Source organism: Drosophila arizonae, chromosome 3, assembly GCF_054131065.1.
Source record: "Drosophila arizonae isolate 15081-1271.41 chromosome 3, UAZ_ARI_1.0, whole genome shotgun sequence".
NCBI classification, from domain to species: Eukaryota; Metazoa; Arthropoda; class Insecta; order Diptera; family Drosophilidae; genus Drosophila; species Drosophila arizonae.
In genome coordinates this window covers 4,154,322-4,173,017 of record NC_142923.1, presented here as the reverse complement: position 1 = coordinate 4,173,017, position 18,696 = coordinate 4,154,322, and the positions used below count along the sequence as shown (strand labels likewise).

Here is an 18,696-nt window from a genome sequence, read left to right as displayed (position 1 = left end):
TACCTTTCAGTCTCTGATTCTGCATTTGGTTGCTGCTGTAGCTGTTGTATTTGTTGCTGTGTTGTTGTTGATGATGTTGCTGCTGCTGTTGCTGCGGCTGTTGTAGAAGCAGCCGATGTTGCTGCTGCTGCTGCTGCAGTTGCCGCTGATGTCGATTGTTGCTGTTCGTCGCTCAATGCCAGCGATGTTGTCGTTGCATCCACTGCTGTTGCAGTTGCATTTGTTAAATTCACATTGCTGTTGGCACTGACACTCGCGATATTTGTTGGCGGTAATTGTGGTTGAGTCTGTGATGATGTTGCTGCTGCTGCTGCTGCTGCTGCTGCGGCTTGTTGCTGCTGCTCGTCAAGCACCAACTGCTGCACATCGGCAATTGTTGCTGGCGCGCTTTGCAACTGCATTGCAGGTATTGCTGCTGGTGTTGCTGCAACAGCTGTTGGCTCGTAACTGTTCAGATGCGTCAGCAATGGCAACGTTTGGCCAGCTGCAACTGTTGCTGCTGCATTAACTACAGTGGCTGCTGCCACTGCTGTTGCTGTGCCGGCAACTGTTGCTGCTGTGCTAGTGGAAGTGTTTGAAGTCTGATTTGCCGCTGCTACGGCTGCTGCTGCTGCTGTTGCAGCTGGGAATGCTGCAGTGGCCGGTGCAATGCCATCGATTTGCGATGTTGCCTGTGGCTGTTGTTGTTGTTGCTGCGGCTCCAACTGGAAGTTCGGCGGTGGCTGTTGCTGCCCGGCAGCAACTGCTGCGAATGTGGGCGGCGGTGCCTGAGGCGTTTGCGTGGCAGGCGACAATGGCTGCTGCTGCTGCTCCACATAGCTGTTGCTCATGTTGCTCTCCCCGACAACAACTGTTGCTCCTGTGCCAGCAACATTTGTGTTGCTGTTGTTGTTGTTGTTGTTATTGCTGCTGCTGCTGTTGCTGCCGCTCGTGGCCGGTAAATAGCCTGCACTCGTATTGCCTGCCACATCCATTGCTGCCGCAGCGGCCGCAGCTGCTGCTGCTGCGAGCTCCTGTTGCTTCAGCTGCTGCAGCGACTGTTGCAGCTGCTGGGCCGCTGCTGTGGCATAGTCCATTGGCAACGTCTGCCCATGCTGAGACCCCTCCGCATTGGCATTGGGCGTGCCTGCATTAGCATTGACGCTGTCATAGAGCTGCTGCTGCTGCTGTTGTTGCTGCTGCTGCTGTTGTTGCTGCGCTTCGCTGTTGGCCGCATTTACAAATTGCTGCATGCCATGCACCACAGTGGCAGGGGCGGTCATTACACCGCTGGGCGTGCCCGTCATGTGTATGCCAGCCGCCGCACCGCCAATTGTTGCTGTCCCATTACCAGTGCCCGCCTGCAACTGTTGCTGTTGCGTCTGTTGCTGCTGCTGCTGCTGGTCGGAATAATTCCAATTGGCATCCGCCGAGGCCGCCTCCAAGTGATTCTCGTGCAGCATACTCGGCGGCAAAATCATGCTCTGCGTTGTCTTTGGGAGATCGCAGCCACCCTCCAGCATGTTGCTGCCGGGCCCGATGCCACCAGCACCAACACCCACACCAGCACCAACACTGGCCGATGTGCCTTCCGTGTTACCAGTCTTTTCATTGTTATTGGCCGCACCCACACTCGAGTGATCCAGATAATCCATGCACATCCAGCGGCCACGCTTGAACGGCTCCGTCGACTCGATCTTGACCACCTTAAAGCGTTCGCTGCGATGTTGCGTCTCCTTCATGTCTTCCTTTTTCTTGGTGCCGCCGGGCGTCACCGCCGCGCTGACCACATTGATGATATTATCCGAGACGTTCACCTGGACGTTCTGTATGGTCTGGCCCAGCGCTGGGCCAATCGGGTCAACCACAACGAGGCCGTACTGTGAACTGGTGGGTATCACCGGCGCTGTGGTGCTCAATGCATTGTTGGCAAAGAAGACTTCCTCCTTGGAGAACGTGTCCTCCGACATGGATGGCGTTTCATTCTCTAGATCTGTAATCCGACTATTGTCATCCGTATGAGATTCATCTAGATCATCGGCAGACTCGTCGCCCGTGTCGCCGGCAGCATTCAGCTTGGCGTGACCCACAGTCACCGAGGTGATTTGAAATGAGGAAGTCGTCTTTGGTTTGCGATTGTTGCCGCCGACAGAAGATGCTGCGGCTGCATTAGTTGCTGCTGCTGCTGCTGCTGTGGCTGCTGTTGACTGATGTCCCTGGCTGTGGCTGGTGTGATGCGGATGATGATGATGCTGGTGATGATGATGGTGCCCATGATGTGCCGACTGCTGCTGCTGTTGCTGTGGCCATGGCGCTGTAATGTTACGCAGCGCACCGCCATTGTTATTGGGCGAGCTGGGCTTGTTGCCAGCAGCATGGCTGGTGTTGGTGCTGCTGTTGCTGCTGCTGCTAGTTGCCGCTGTGGCCGTTGTCGCCGTCGAGTGATTGCTGCTGCTCGATTTCGGTGCCAGCGACAAGCTGCTGTTGCTGCTGGCACGCGATACACTCACGCTGCCGTCAGCAACTGTTGCTGTTGCTGGCGTTGCATTGCCGCGACTCAACGCATTCAAGCGCAGGCTTTCGCTGGTGGTGCGCTGAATGTTGTTACTGTTGTTGGTGCTGTTGCTGTTGCTGTTGTTGCTATTGTTGCTGTTGTTCTGATGCGCATGCGCCGCCTGATGATGCAAGTGCGAGACATGATGATGATGATGTTGCCCGCTGCCGCTCAGCGAGTTGACCTTGGTCAACGGCGGCTTCTTGATGCTGGTGGTGCCAACCACGCCCACAACGCCACGCCCCGGCGTCTGTATGGAATTTCGACGAGCGGGCGCATTGCCCCCACCAGCAGCTGCCCCACCTGTGGGCTTGAACTTTGCATTCAGATGGCGATCAAACATGTTGATGCTGGCGCGTTGCTGTTGCTGTGGTATATTGCTCGACCGGCGTACTCCCGCTGTTGTTGTTGTTGTTGCTGCTGCTGCTACGAGTGTTGATGTTGCTGTTGCTGCTGTGTTGGCTACGATGCTGTGCGTCTCCTGTGAACTTTCGGGCGATGAGGCGGCCGAATTGCTGCCGCTGGCCTGACCGCTATTTGCAATTGTTGCTGCTGTGCTGAGCTGATGCTGATGTTGCTGTTGATGTTGATGTTGCTGCTGTTGCTGTTGTTGCTGTTGTTGCTGACCGGAATCTTCGTTAGCAGCGCTTTGATTCTCGGCCATAATCGAATTGGATTTCAGCGTGCGCAAAGTTTTCAGCAAATAATCCAGTTTTGCTGACAATTACTCTTGGATTATTTGTGGACGAAGAAAATAATATATGTGCTATTATATATTTAATTTTTTTTGTTTTTGGTACTTTAATTTAATGTTTTTATATTTCGTTTTTTTTTTTTTTATTTTTTTTTTTTTTAGTTAGATTTGCTGTTGCTGCTGGTTATTGGCAATTGTTGCTGCGATTTGCCCACTTCGAAGATGAAACTAGCGGCTGCCAAACGACGACGACGATACATAGCGAACCGCTGCGACCGTTACAGGTGCAACTCAAATGACGAACTGCGACGGCGACGGCGGCGACGACGACGACAACCGACAAACCGTAAACCGAATAGCGCGAAACAGTTGTAGCAATTGTTGCTGCTGCGATTGCTGTCGATGTTGTTGTTGTTGTTGATTTTGTTATGCTAAGTAATAAATTGAAATTTATTTGTTGTTGTTGCTTAGCTATATAATTCGGCTTTGCGCGTTTTATTAGCAACAATCAGAGGAGCGCGGCGCGCAATAACTAAATGAGCCGCCAGCTCGCAGAGCAGCGCCATCTAGCGGGCACATATAGAGGCACACACACGCACACGCACATACACAGGCACATACACACACATACAGCACAGCTGTTGTAAATATTATTTACTTAAATGTAACACAAATATTTATTTTAAATTAATTTTTCTTTTTGGATTTATATTTATATATATTTCTTATGTTATTTTATTTTATTTTATCTTTTTAATTATTTAACTATTTGTTGTTGTATTTGTTTAACTAAGAATTTTAATTTAACTTTAGCATGAAATTAAAAACTTTGTTATTGTTGCACTTTTCTATATAACCAACAAAAACACACACAAAATTGATTTTTGCATTTGTTTTGTTTACATTTGTTTTGTTTTGCTTTTTATTATGATTTCAATTTCCTGGTGCCCCGTTTACTAGCAATGCAGTAAGCTGTAGAAATTTAATTCCTGCAAAGAGAGTGAGTGAGAAAGAGAGAGAGAAATTTAAAAATAAATATAAATAATTGATTTAAGTATTTTGTTTAGCGAGAATCGAATTGAATATGTCATACGAGTTATTCGAGTAGTTTATTTAATCAACGATTGCCAGGCACACACATTGGACGCCATGATTAAAGTGAAATTCTCCGATGACTATTAAACAATGGGAATGTGATATGAGCTATGCATAAGTCTGGAGAAACGTAAACAGCTTCTATAGATAAGGTGAATAATATTTACATTGGAGCTCTCATTACAAAGATCTTTCTGTCTCTGCGAAGGGAAGCTCTGTGGGGACTCTTGGCATAAGTTTTTAAGCTGTGGGAATTATTTGAATCAACCTTTGGACAACTACATATATAAAATATCAATATATCATATAATCAGATAAATATGTTACATCAAATCTTCGATGAATCGTATAATAAAATAAGTCCAAAGAAATTTGTATACCTATGGAATATTTCAATTTTGCATTTCAGAAGAGGGTATACTACCATTATAATACGTATAGAATTCTAAATGTGTATAAGACATCGCTTCAAGATATGACTAGAATTATCGATTAGAGTCCATCAAACTATTTGCCTTCTATAAATAGCTACTCTATCTACCTTTAAAGCATTCTGAAAAATTAACCTTAACTTTATGTTATAACTCTTATCTGATGCTTCTCTATTTCCATAGGAAAAGTTTAAATAGTTTATGATCTATAGTCAGTTTTAACTACTTCAAAGCTGAAAAGAAGTTGAGCAAAGTGCTAATAACTTTATATCACTGAAAATGCTCAAGTTTCAATGTTCCTAAATAAGTTTAGAGACAGGAGATAAGAGTAATAAAATGCTCTAATCAAAACATAAGAAAAGAAATGTTTGTCTTATGTTTTATAGCGCATTGTTTATATATTGACTAAAAGAGAGCAATTATTTATGATGCATATATAAATTTCATGAAACCTTTTAAGGCATTATATATCATAAATCTTAAAAAAATCCTCTTAAAAAATATCTTGCATTTTTCAAATAAATTATCAAATTGTTATTTGATCTAATTAAATCTTGTTTCAGCTTTTGATGCTAGATCTTTTTGAGCGCTTAGAACATTTTCTCTTAAATCACATACAATCTTTTTAACCTTAGCTATATCTATAGCACTAGGTTTTACTGCTACTCGTAATAGCTCGTCGTAGTATCATCTCTGAGCAGTTGATTTCATAACTGCGTAGTATTTCTTTTAAGATTATGATATTCCGCTGATGATCATCATGCGGCTATTGATGATGATGAAGATGATTTCGAATTTTTCTTGGCTCATGTTTTTTCTTTGTTTTTATTTAAAATTTAAAAAACATTTTTTTTTTGTTTATATATATATTGATTTCATTATTTCCGTTTTACGGCGTAGTTTGTTGAATTAGTTAAGTGGCACACATTAGACCTGGTTCCTTTGCCTTTCTTTCGTGCTTTTTTTTCCAAAGTCTAAAAATTTTTTTTAAATATTTACTTTTTTCGGCAGTTTTATCTTTCATTTATTTTTTGTTCCCTTTTGTTTAGTTGTTTTGTTTGTTGTTGTCATTATTTAATTGATCTCGTTTACGGAAATAAACGCGCAATTGACGTTGCCAAATTCAATAACAAACGACAGTCGAAAAAAACAACAACAATATATAAAAGCTTAGAACGTTGACACGTAAACTCCCTGACTAAAATCATTCAAATTAACACTATTGAAAATATATGCCTAATATTTTTAAAGATTTCTAGTCGTAAAGATTTACAAAAAAACCTACTTTTATTTTATTTTATTTTTAAATAAATTTGACTATAAAAATGTATTTTTTTTTTTGTATGGTATTTGATATCCTCAATTTTTGTTTTATTTTATTTAGTTATTTATTATTATTATTATTATTATTATTATTATTTATTTATTTATTTATTTATTTTTTTTTTTTTTTTGAGTAAGAATGAATGAAGAAATTTATTATTTTGTATTATATTTGAAATCCTCATTCTTTTTTTTTTTGTTTTTTGTTTTTTTTTTTTGATCAAACTTTGAAATACTTTACTAAAAAAATAAAAAAAAATAAATAAATAAAAAAAAATAAAGAAATAAATAAAATAAAATAAAATAATAATAATAATAATGATAATAATAAATAAATAAATAAATAAAATAATTGTTGTAATATATATGATTTAATTATATATTATATTTTATATTATTTATATAATTGACATATTTCTTACAAGCTTAATAATATATTCAATATGCCAACCACAGAAATCGTTCACGAAAACAAAAAATTAAAATTTCGCAAAAAAAAAAGGCAAATGCGTATATGAACGGATGTGAGTGTTTGTATTTGTTAATAGCCGTAAGCTTTGGCGATCATTCATAAATTTTGTGAACTGTTTAACTTTCATTTACATGTGTGTGTGTGTGTGTGTGTGTGTGTGCGGGCGCGTGTATTTGACGTTTCGAACTTTTGCGTGTGCCCCCGGCCCGAAGGCAAAGCCAAGACCTTGAATCCAAGACTATTTGACATGAAAGAAACGCGACAAACAACAACTTTTTGGCAAATGAGAAAATAATCAATTAGAAAAAAAAACTACGTAGAGGTAGAAGAAGAAAAACAAAACGTCGATCAGTTATAGGTCAACTCTGTTCAGGGTAGAACAGCCACACAGACAGGTGGAAGGTCCATTGGCCTTGTTGCTGACTTAATTTGAAGGTTGAGATCAGAATTAATCGGCAATTAGTGTGCGAAACACGTTGAACAAGGCATTAAAACAAATATGCGGGGAGCTTAAGAATTTTTGTAGATTTATTTAAGATATTGTTTTTAACAAAACAAAGAATCTATTAAGATATTATGTTAAGGATATTCTATAATGAAGTCGACAGCAGAGAATGATATCATTGTATCTAATAAAATCTTTAGACATTAAAAATAAATACATATTATGTTTAGAATTTGTATGGAACGCTTAAGAAATTTATCAATTTTTTAGATAAACAAGATCTTAGTTTTTAACAGAACAAAGAATCTATTAAGATCTTATGATAAGGATATTCTGTGGGAAAGAGTCGAAAGCAAGCTTGAAGAAAACGAAATCAATGAGATATAAATATTTATATTTTTATAGATGGTAAATTCTAATTAGACTATAATGTATTATTGTATTCCCTATCTAAATAAAAGAATCTGAAATCGAGCAAATTTTATTGGATTCTCGCTGTGATTACCTTTGAGGCCCATTTGGAATTCTATTAGACGCAGTTAGCTTAGATAACTGTTATTTATGCCTCTGTGCATGCCACAACACAATGGCAATCAAAGTATCTGATGGTTGGAGGTGCAAGAATTGCACTCGCTTCAAAGTGTATCCAACAGATACGATTTGCCTTAAAGGGGGAGGTGGAGGGAGGCGCCACTGCCTGCCTCAACAGAGACGACAAACAATAAACGGAACAACAACAATAATAACAAGCGCAAAGCAAAGCGCAGCAGAAGAAGAACAAGATGAGAAGGAGAGAGAGAGAGAGAGAGAGTAGAAAGAAGAACTAATTGCAACGACAAAGTATAAAATCGATGAAGCAAAAAATATAATGAAGAACAACTACAACAGATAGCGCAGCGAAAAAAAAAACCGACTAAGGCCTGAGAGATGCAGGGAGGCAGAGTGAGATAGGGAAGCAGCGAGAGAGTGAGAGCGACAGAGAGTGCACAAAGAGAGCGAATGCGCGTTAAACAAATTGCAACAATTTTGCCATAGAGCAGAAAGCAAAAGAGGGGCAGCCTGTTGGCCTCCTGCCTACACTCACTTACACACTGAAGACAGGCAAAGCAACGTGGGCGCCTACAAGTGAGGCGAGGGCGACGGTGAAGCCTGACACGGGGAGCCAACATACCAAACAAACAGTGCAAATTGCTAAAGCGAGAGAGAGAGAGGTTCGTTCGCGCGATGCAAGAGAGCAAAGCTGCCGCTGCTGCTGAGAGTGAATGCCAGCGCATTGTCGGCGCTCTCTCTCTCTCTCTCTTTTAGTGGAAGACAGCTGCCGGTAATCAATATTGATGATGATAGCAGAGGCAGCGACTGCGACGGCAACGGCAACGGCAACGGCGACTGCGACAGCAGCCGCAACGAAGATAAAGACCAAAAGGGAAAAGGTCAAAGTGAAATGCAAAATCAAAGCGCAACAAAGCAAAATTAATTGCAATTTAATTAAACGAAATCAATGCGAATGAGAGTGCAACATGAAGAGACGTACAAGAGAAAGACAGAGAGAGAACGAATCGCAGAGAGAGGAGGATAAAGTGATGCAAAAGCAGCACAGAAAAGTTGATGAATAGCCGCAAAAAAAAAACGGATGAGCAAAAAAGATATTGCATATCCATGAGATATGCAAAAAAATAATAATAAGAGAAGAAAAAATTCAATTATTAAAGCAAATCAAATCAAATCAAGGAAAATAAATAGCAGACAAATCAAACAGACAATCAAAATCGAAATAGTGATAGACTAGAATACACCCTCGAAGAAGAAACTTCGCTGATGTTAAGATTTTTTGTTTGATATGTAATCGATATATATGTACATATGTATATATACTAAAACTCGAGCTGAATCATTCTATATATATGAATATATTTTGGGTAGTATATAAAGTGAAGTTTATTTCTACATTTATCATTATTTTCGAAATAGGCTTTATATATGATCAATCATCAATGGACTGTACACCCTCATCTTATAGGGTATCCATACATTTTTGTCAACAATAAAACAGCTACAGACGTGACTCGACGCATGCTTTATTCACAGCTCTACCCTCTCCGTCCCAATTGACTTTCTTATAAGAATAAGAAAAATATTCCATCGAGTTTATTCAACGTCTTTTGTTGCAATCGCTTGCGAAAAAAAAATATATTGTTCAAACAAACAGTTAATCCATAGACATATATATAGATCGCATTTCTAAACAGAAATCAAACTTGAGACAAATTATAAAAAAGAAAAAACATAAAATCAAAATGCGCTCGACTTTAGCTGATGACACAGCAGAAGTCGGAAAGAAGAAGAGGAGAGGCAGCATAAAGGAATGAAATTTGAAACTATATTGAGAGGAAATCAAGACGAGCCTGCAACTGTGCCTCATGTGGCAAGTACAATACAAAATCTGCTCTTGTCTGTTTCAAGGTTAAGCAAAATGGAATCTGACCAATTGGTCTATAAGAAAATATGAAAGAAAATATGTTCCAATTGGCTGGCAAATTGGAAATGCAAAGGAGTTTTAAAGCAGATAGTAGTGAATCAACTTATTCAGATAATCTATAAAATATTATCTCGATTTCTGTTACATTATCTATAGTTGAAGATTTGAGTATGTATGAAATTAATGTAGCTGATTAGATCAACTGGAGTACGCTACATGTACAAGCTGAATTTCCGCTTCAAAACCTATATAGTTTACGTATCCATATGTATATAATTGAATAATGTATATATAAATATAATATATTATTGTGTTTGCACTCACACAGCACCCGATGATTGGGTAAGGGTATGGGAGAGCTAATATTCCGTAATAGGCTTATCCAACTGGACATTTAGTCATCATCGACGTCTCGTATTACCTTAATTGGAATTACACTCACTAGTCGAGCTGAGGGGAGAACTGGAGGAGGGCTTCTATAACATTGAAATTCTTTGCTCGCACAAATTTCCTTATATTTTATTTATGGAAAATGAAGTTGAATTGGTCGAGTGTAAACAAAGTGCAAACAGCTGATTTATTTATAAACAAAATGACTAAATTGCTTTGCCAGCTGTTTTCCAATAAGACCAATCAGAAAAATCTATACATGTGTGTGTGTGTTTGTGCGTGTATTGAACAAAGATAGCAACAATAATGCGAAAAGGTACAAAGTGCAGAATGCTGCCAGCAACAACAGCAACAACAGCAAACGCAGCGAAGACGAAGCGAAAGTGAACGAAAACTACAACAACGCATTTAATTCTCTGCACCAACAACAACAGCTGCAAGGATGGGCGGACATAGGCTGCGACGTCAACGTCGACTTCCAAACGGCGTAGCGACTCACGCACAATTGTACACACACACGCACACACATAACATTTTTTTGTAGTTATTCTTCATTGATTAGTACATCACTTTGTTTTTGTTTCTTGTATTTATTTAATACACTCTATTGTTTATTTGTTTTTGTTTTACTTGCTTTTCTTTGCTTTTTTTTGTGTCTTTTCACATCGATTTGTTGCACTGTGCAGCTGGCGACTGCGCCGCAGCGTCGCTGCTTGCAAAGAATTTTGCAAACCGAAATTAACTTACAAAATTCGTATTTAGTTTAATTTATGCCCGTTTCTCTTCTGTTAATTTGTTTGCATTTCAATTCAACGAAATTATAACGTAAACTGAACGCGACAAAGAAATATGTTTTCTTCGATTTGCAACTAAAATAAAAAGCAACAAAAAAATCGGACAAAAGGAATCATTTTTGACGTGAGCAAGACTACGAGAGCGGGCGCTGAGAGAGCGCCACACACAGCAGCAGCAGTAGCAACAGCGCGTGTGAGAGAGGGGCAGTAAGTGAGAGAGAGAGAAACATTAAGTAAGCGAAGCTCGTGCATGGCAGATTTGCAAAAAATTTATTTTTTTGTTTTTTGCAAAAAAGAAGAGTAGAAAAGGCCAAGCCACTTTAAACGGCACAACAACAACAATCAGGGGTATTAAACGTCGGTCGCTACCAAAAAAAACTTTGGATTTTTCTCTCCACTACACACATACACACACACATTGACATGCATGTATGTACATGCACACACAATCGTCGGCGTCCACACATACGCATATATATATATTTACATATATATTTGTTAACTGCTTAGCACTTGTATTTGTTGTTGTTGTTTTCCTTCTTTTTTTTTGGTAAATTATTCACATTTTCATCGCAAATGTTGCATTGCTTTTTGTGCCCGTTTCTTATTCAATTTGCACGCACACACACACACACTCACACGTACACACAGACACGAAATGTAGAGAGACACGCACACACACACTCATGCACTCACTTTACACATTTTTTTGTTATACGATTCGGCACTGCGTTGTTTTGGGAGCGAATTGATTTTGCATTTTGCGCATAGCTTGTGGCTTGACATTTACTTATTTATGCTTGCGCTTGCGGTATTTGTTGCTATTTTCAATTACAAACTTTTCACCTTGAAATTTTTACGGCAGGCTCCGAACGGTCGACAGATTGTGGCGGTCGGGCGATAGGCGGTCGGTACGTTGCAACACTGACTCGTGCAGTGTGACCTGCGAAGCGATACTAACAAATTGTCATGTTGTCGGCAAAATCAAATGACCGAGAATACCGCAATTGAGTGCATTTTGACAGTTTAGCAACACTAATATTTGGTATTTATTTTATATTGTTATTAATTTATCCATTAAACATTAAGTAAATAATTATTACTGCTATGACTTTTATTTATTAAATATTCTGCATGTAAATAAAAGTATAATATACTATAATAAAACATAGTCATCTGGGCTTTTAGCGTAAAAGTAATATTAACTTCTAGATATTTTTATATGGCACATCTGCAATCAATTCTTATCCCACATTATTTCGATTTGTATCCCATCAAAGCTGAATTAAATTTGTTTACACTAATTATTATATTTATTTCAGTTTTTATTCAATCTGAAATTTGGCATCCTTGTGCGGCCTATCGATATACAAATGGAACTATCGTTAGCAAGTAACCATTGCGTACGCTTCGCACAACTGTTCTTTGGGTGTGCTCGAGCGTTCATTAAGCTCAACAGTTGTGCAAGCGCTGCCCTTGATGGCGGCTACAATTCAAATTTTTATTAAGTTGTAATTGGAATTTTTCAACATAATTTGTATGTACAAGTTCAGTTCGTATTTCTTTGCAAAGAATAAGTAGAACTACTTATAATATATAATTTAGGATAATCAAATTTAATTATGTATTGCAAATAAATTACGCCAATGATTGACGGTGTTCAACCCCACTCGAGCATCTCTGATGGAACGTGTTTTGGATTAGAATTAAGCCCATATAATAACAATTCCTTTGAACTATTGCAGCAGCCGCTGCCGCTACTCTCCCATCATCATACGCATCTCAATTGCAACGCAAAAAGCTGACCAAAAACCTGCCTCGGGGTCGGGGCTCGTGTCGGACATGTTTTTCTGCGTAATTAGTGCTGCTCCCTTCCCCCCTTCATACTTTGGGTCATGTTCCGTATTGCTCTCCCGCTCCCTCTTCCTTTCACTTACACTGTTCCGTTCTCACTAACGTAATTCGCATCCCTGTTTGAACGCAGCGAAGCGTTTGCTTTGGCGATTCCCGTTACTCGTTACTTGTTTCGCATTTTTGCTTTCTTTAACAATTTCCATTTGATTGCATTTCGACGCCGGTATGCGCACACACACATATATACGCATTTACACGCGCACACACAGCATTCATTAGGGTGACCAACGTCCAGTTTGTGCCTGAGCTTAACTGTCATTTCCATAAAATCCCACTGCCAAGCAAGCAAACACACACACACACTTCTATTCCCACTCTCTTACACACACACTCAAACGCCACTCACACTCCACTCTCCCGCTCAGACTTTTCGAACGACACGACGTATGCAAAACTTTCTCTTTGCATTTGAATTCCTCCACTTTTTTCCTTTGCTCTATCTCCCTCTCTATTGCCTGCGGCTGCTCTGCTTGCCCATAATTATGAAGATGAATGTTCTTATTGCTTTTATATCCCTTGTATGCGTGTATGTGTGTTTGGTGAGCCTGCGTATGTATGTGAGTGTGTGTTGCTGCCCACATCCTCTATTAATAATGCCTTCGGTCACACTCTGCATACATTCGCTGAAATTTGTTGCCCTTTCCTCTCAGTTTGGAGCACTAAAACTTTTCCAAATCACAGTGGAACGAATGTGATTGGGAGGTTAATGGATATAATAATATTATTCCCTTTAAATTGTTATTAGAAATATTTTTTTTATTCAAATGCAAATATTTGACGCGATTTAATACAATAAAAGTTATATATTACATTTTTAAATCCACTTTCCATTACTCTAGTCCCACTGTGCACTGGTTTAGTCCAGCTTTGCCTTACGAAGAAGCGCGTGCAACTAGCGCGTTCTACTACTACTCCTGCTTCTTCTTCTTCTTCTTAGCACGCGTCGTTGAGCCGTCGCCGCAGCAGCAGCAATAATAAAGGAAAATCCGACAGGATGCTAATGCGTATTTAGTTATTTAGGTTGTGTGTGTGAGTGGGAGTATGTGTGGGTATATATGAGTGTGTGTGCAAGGGAGGTAAAGCATAGAGAGTGAGGACTCGAAGCGTTTGTTTGTTTTATGCGCTGCTTCAGATAGAATTCATGTGTGTGCGTGAGTGTTTGTGTATGTGTGTGTGTGCGTGTGTGTGAGGTATTAGCTCTCCCTTCGCATATTTGCATATTATTGATTTTTGTTTGGAAAGGCCATTAAATTTGCACAAATGTTAGTTCGAGTTCTTTCCAATAGGCAGAGGAATAAATTATAATATGAATAGTCTAACTAATTTATCGGGTAGTAAACTATGCACAAAACATACTCTCGCTAACTTTGATCGTTAAATGTATTCGAAATTAATAGAACAGAAATTTCAAAACAGGGAAATTATTTTTTTGTCATATATACATCGACTATGTAAAATCTAATGAAAATTTACCATAAATAGAGCGAATTATAAAAAAATATATATAACTTTTGTATAAATGTATAAAATATTTATTTTTTATAAATTGAAAAAATAATAAAATAATTATCATAATTTTGTATTTATTAACTTACATTTTTTCTTTCTAGTAAATATTACAGTGTGTTCTTGGCACTTTAGTTTAACTCTCTGGCGACCTTTTAGTTTTCCATATAATAAATACTTAGTATGAATGATTCGTATGATTTAAGTAGCTTTTAAGCTTAACAAGCGAACGAAATGAAAAACTCAACTAAACAATTCGATTTGCGAACTGCTCGAAATTCGACACGAAACGTGGCCAAAAGCGCTCCAGAGCAAAATTGAGTTCAAGCATAAAAAAAATAAAAAAATAAAATAAATAAATAAAATAAAAAAATGGCCAAGGCTGAGCCGAGAGGACCTAAGCGGATTTCAACAATTTAAATAGAATTTTGTATTTTCAGCTTTTTTTTCCTCTCATTTTTGTTTGTTAGAGGGCAAAATGTCAAAGATGAAACGACACGGGTCCAATTAGATTTGGCCAGGCACGCGAACCACCCGAGAAAAGCAGAAAACTCAGTGAGGTAAAGCATACAACCACCGCCCACCCATCTCCATCTACGTCTACGTCTCCGCCTCTTCCATTTCCCTTCATAAAGTGCGTGGGATTTTTGAACAGTTGGCAAAAGCAAAAGCATGCTCAAAGAATGGGCCACAGGAATTATGAAACATAATGAACTGAAAATCGAATTGGAATCGAGGTTGGCCTCAACTGCGCCTGGGGGAACAATTACGCAGAACCAAGAGGCCGGAGAAGAAATATATCCTAAATGCTGGATATGTGGGCACAATTTTGACAATTAGTGGACGTGCATTACGATACCTGAACAGAGGTGAATGTTAACTAGCTCTGACTAGACTTTTAACATATACATATATAAGAAATATCCCTTAAAAAAGCCACCATATCTACCATATCTAGAATGTTCCTTAGTATACTAAACTAAATCACATTCATTAGTATTAACTATACTTTGCACCTATATTAAATGGATTGGATGTGTGACAAAAAGATCCAATAAAATACTATACCATACTATACCATTTACACCTCACCATAACAGTCTAATCTTTAAAAGCTTCTACTATAAGGGACTATGTTATTGTATAACAGACTCGTCTATCATCATATCATTGAAGACTTTACTATAATAGATCTATATTAATATATCATTTTGATCATTTTGATAATATTATTAAAGTTGTACAGTAAGAAGCTCAACAGATATATTTGTCGAATGCCTAACATATATGAATATCGCTAGCATAAAGGTTAACAGACTTGGTTTACCATATTTATATATATCTTTATAAAAAATCTGTAGTTTAATATAGAAAGCTTTTCAGATCTCTGGTAAACTATAAATTTTAAAATGTGATTACCACATCTATAAAGCTGTTATTAGAAGAATTAATTGGAATCATAATATTTATATAAAATTTGGGCTAAATAGGAAAAACAATAAATTATTAGGCGTAACTTATAAATTATTTATGTATATTTATATTAACAAAGGAATCTTTTGTGAGAAATTCTTGTAAATTGAAATTGTGTTTTTCATAAAATTTACGTCTTAGGAAAACAAGAGGAAATTTGCGCAAAATTTACTTATATATAAATAGATTGTCATAGATATAGATATAGATATATATAGCGAGAATGCATCGCTGGTTTTTTGCTAATGAACGAGAGGAGTGCGTGGTGCGCGAGGAGGCCGAGGAACAAGGTCCTGCGGTGAACACCGAGGATGAGGCTGAGAAAGAGCTCCGGAAAATCGTCTATACCGACTGGCCGTTCTGTGTGACGACGGAATCCCCGCTGCAGGGCAACGAATATATGGCAATAACGGGAAATTGTGATTCGCTGGGCAATTGGAATCCCAAGGAGGTCTACCTAATGCTCGCGGTCGACTGCAAGTGCCAATGCGATTGCAAATGCATCAAATTCGAGGCGAAGGTGCGAATACCGCGCAACAAAGATATCGAATATCGATATTGCATCGTCGGCTACGATCCCTTGGTGGACGATGTGATCATACGCTTCTGGGAGGTGATGATAACGCCGCGCATTATCCGCACTTGCCACAATATGTTGAAGGATTGCGATGCATTCGGCAAGATCGATAGGGACGCCCTTGAACCGTCTGTGGATCGTGGCTGGGTCACCACGGAAACGATCGTCCAGTTCAAGATCTTCAATGCGCCGTTCTATTGGCTGAAGCAGGCGCCGCGACTGCTCTACATCTATATACAGCCGATGTTTGAGAGGGCGCCAGAGCAATGCCTAAACCAAAGCTCGGAACCCGTCCGACTGACCCTACCAGAAACGCTTCGTCACTCTACGGCGCCGAGTCAACAGAATCTGCGACTCGCATTCACCGAGGTGGCCAATCTCAATCTGACCGAGAAGCTACAGTTCCAGCCGAAGAACGGTGTTCGCTGTGGTCCGCAGGATCTGCAGCTGTATCACTTCTCGCTGTCCCATCCGCTGGAGACGCTCTACCGCATCGATCTCTACACCTACGCCTACAAGGCTGCCTCGGATGAGCCCTCGTATCACTATGGCTATGGTTTCGTCCAGCCCGAGGAGCTGCACGACTCGGAGGGCGAGCTGCGCATCAACATCAACTGTGCGTCCACGCATCGCCCGCTGATCGAGATGAGTTTGCAGTATCTGATCGTCCGGCCGACGGAGAGCATCAAGTGTGATCTGAGTCTGACCTACGAGCGTTTCTGGCGCGAGAAACATTTGCCCATGGATATCGGACATCGGGGCTCGGGCAGCACCTATCGCCTGGGCGACGATGTTCATCGCGAGAATACGCTGTTCGCCTTCAAGCGGGCGGCAGCCAGCGATGCGGACATGGTCGAGCTGGATGTGATGCTAACGAAGGATGCCCAGGTGGTGATCTATCATGATTATACGCTCACCTTTGCTCTCTGCTCGGCGTGGTGTGTGGAGAAGCTGTTGGAGAGCTACGATGTGATGGTCTTGCCGCATGAGCACTTCAATCGCAGCCGGCTCATGGCCATGGGCGGCCGGAAGCGCGGCGATACGATTATAGTGCCCTTGGACTCCTTCTACTACGAGGAACTGCGACTCGTGCAGCCCTTGCGTTACGTCTCCTCGGCCAGCGGCTGCTCGGCCAATTGTGAGAAGCATTTGCTGGACCAGATGCCCTTTCCGCTGCTCAGCGATATCTTCAACGATGATCTGCTGTCGCTGCCCCCCAGAGTGGGCGTCAATGTGGAGGTGAAGTGGCCGCAGATGGATACCAAAGGACGCTGGCAGGACTCCAGCTCGAAGCCAACGTTCGATCGCAACTACTATGTGGACACGGTGCTCGATGTGGTCTTCCGCTGTGCGGGCAAACGTCGCATCATTTTCTCCAGCTTCGATGCGGACATCTGCATTATGTTGCGCTTCAAGCAGAACTATTATCCGGTGATGCTGCTGCTGCAGAGTCCGGATCGACCCATTCAGTTTGCCGACCAGCGTGTCAATAAGCTGGAGAACGCCGCCTATCTCGCCTGCATCATGGAGCTGTTTGGCCTCAATTTCCACACGACCACCTTGTTCAAGCAGCCCCTCATATTGGGCCACATCAAGGAGCTGCATATGCAGGGCATTGCCTGGGGCTCCGAGACGGCCGATGTTGATATCAGGGATAAACTGAAGCGATATGGTGTCATTGGTGTCACCTACGATCGCATCGATCAGAGCAATCAAGTCGGCGATGAGCTGGAGGGCTACATCTACTGCATCGATTCGCTAGCGACGCGAAATCATGTGAAGAATCTGATCGAAACCGAAAAGATGATTAAGTGTGCGAGATAGAGCTGCAACAAGTGAAAGGGAGACAGAGAGAGAGAGAGAGAGAGAGAGAGAGAGAGAGGAAATAGAGCGATAGAGTGACGCAACGAGAGACAGAAATCGCATTGGTTTTATCCTTAAAGAGTTTTTTACAATGGCACATATCAGGAAATTTGTTTTATAAAAGTCAAATTCTTTTAAGTAAAATATATAATATATACCTATACTATTCCCATAAAAAGTTTTTTAAGGATTAAAACTTCACTGTGAATTGGATAGTTTTTAAAAGATAATGTAGAGATCTTAATTTTCTAGATACAAATTATACATTTGCCTTCTTTAGCTTTCAGACTCTCAAATATCGACACCTTAAATTAAAAAAAAAAAAAAAAAAAAAAATAAAAATAAAAATAAAAATTTATCTAAGTTTTATCAAATTCTTATAATGATCTATAGAGCTCTTCTTTAGTATAGGGTGATCAAGCAAGAGTAATACGATTTATTGTATAATTGTAAATAGCTTGATGTCTGAAATTAATTGAGTTCATTCTTCCTCTTCCTGTAGCTCTCATTTGGTAATCTATTTAAAAAGGATGCTGCATATTGCTCAATGTTAATTATTATAGAATAAAATAATTATTAAGATGAATACGATACTTATTCTTAGTAAAAGTTAAGATCTTATACTCCATTTGACGTGATTTCTAAAGTTCCATGTTCCATTAGTATTTATACTACATACAAGTTTTCGATCTAAAACTTGTTCCATATTC

At 39.9% G+C, this 18,696-nt stretch overlaps 2 protein-coding genes and 1 long non-coding RNA gene across 17 annotated transcripts in view; 2 read left to right on the top strand and 1 right to left on the bottom strand.

The window, feature by feature from the left end:
• Positions 1-11,638, bottom strand: part of bun (TSC22 domain family member bunched) — a 135,299-nt gene extending 123,661 nt beyond the window's left edge. For 8 of the 15 annotated variants that reach the window (XR_016268924.1, XR_016268922.1, XR_016268925.1 and 5 more), the window contains exons 1-2: positions 11,500-11,638; positions 4-4,216 (exon numbers count right to left, since the gene is read on the bottom strand). Coding sequence is in view for 11 of the 15 variants with exons in the window: in XM_089463519.1 (XP_089319645.1) it covers positions 4-3,197 (3,194 nt within the window). In the remaining 4 variants the exon portion in view is untranslated. The other 7 variants (XM_089463523.1, XM_089463520.1, XM_089463522.1 and 4 more) reach the window with 7 other exon arrangements.
• On the top strand, positions 10,746-12,317 carry LOC149269602 (uncharacterized). The gene is made up of 3 exons (XR_016268927.1): positions 10,746-10,886; positions 11,519-11,698; positions 11,976-12,317. It is a non-coding gene; the product is annotated as an uncharacterized LOC149269602 (long non-coding RNA).
• Positions 12,318-15,769: 3,452 nt separating this feature from the next.
• On the top strand, positions 15,770-17,947 carry LOC108612117 (glycerophosphocholine phosphodiesterase GPCPD1). Its single transcript, XM_018005017.2, has one exon. The coding sequence runs from the start codon at positions 15,770-15,772 to the stop codon at positions 17,945-17,947; it is 2,178 nt and encodes a 725-aa protein (XP_017860506.1).
• Positions 17,948-18,696: the final 749 nt, after the last annotated feature.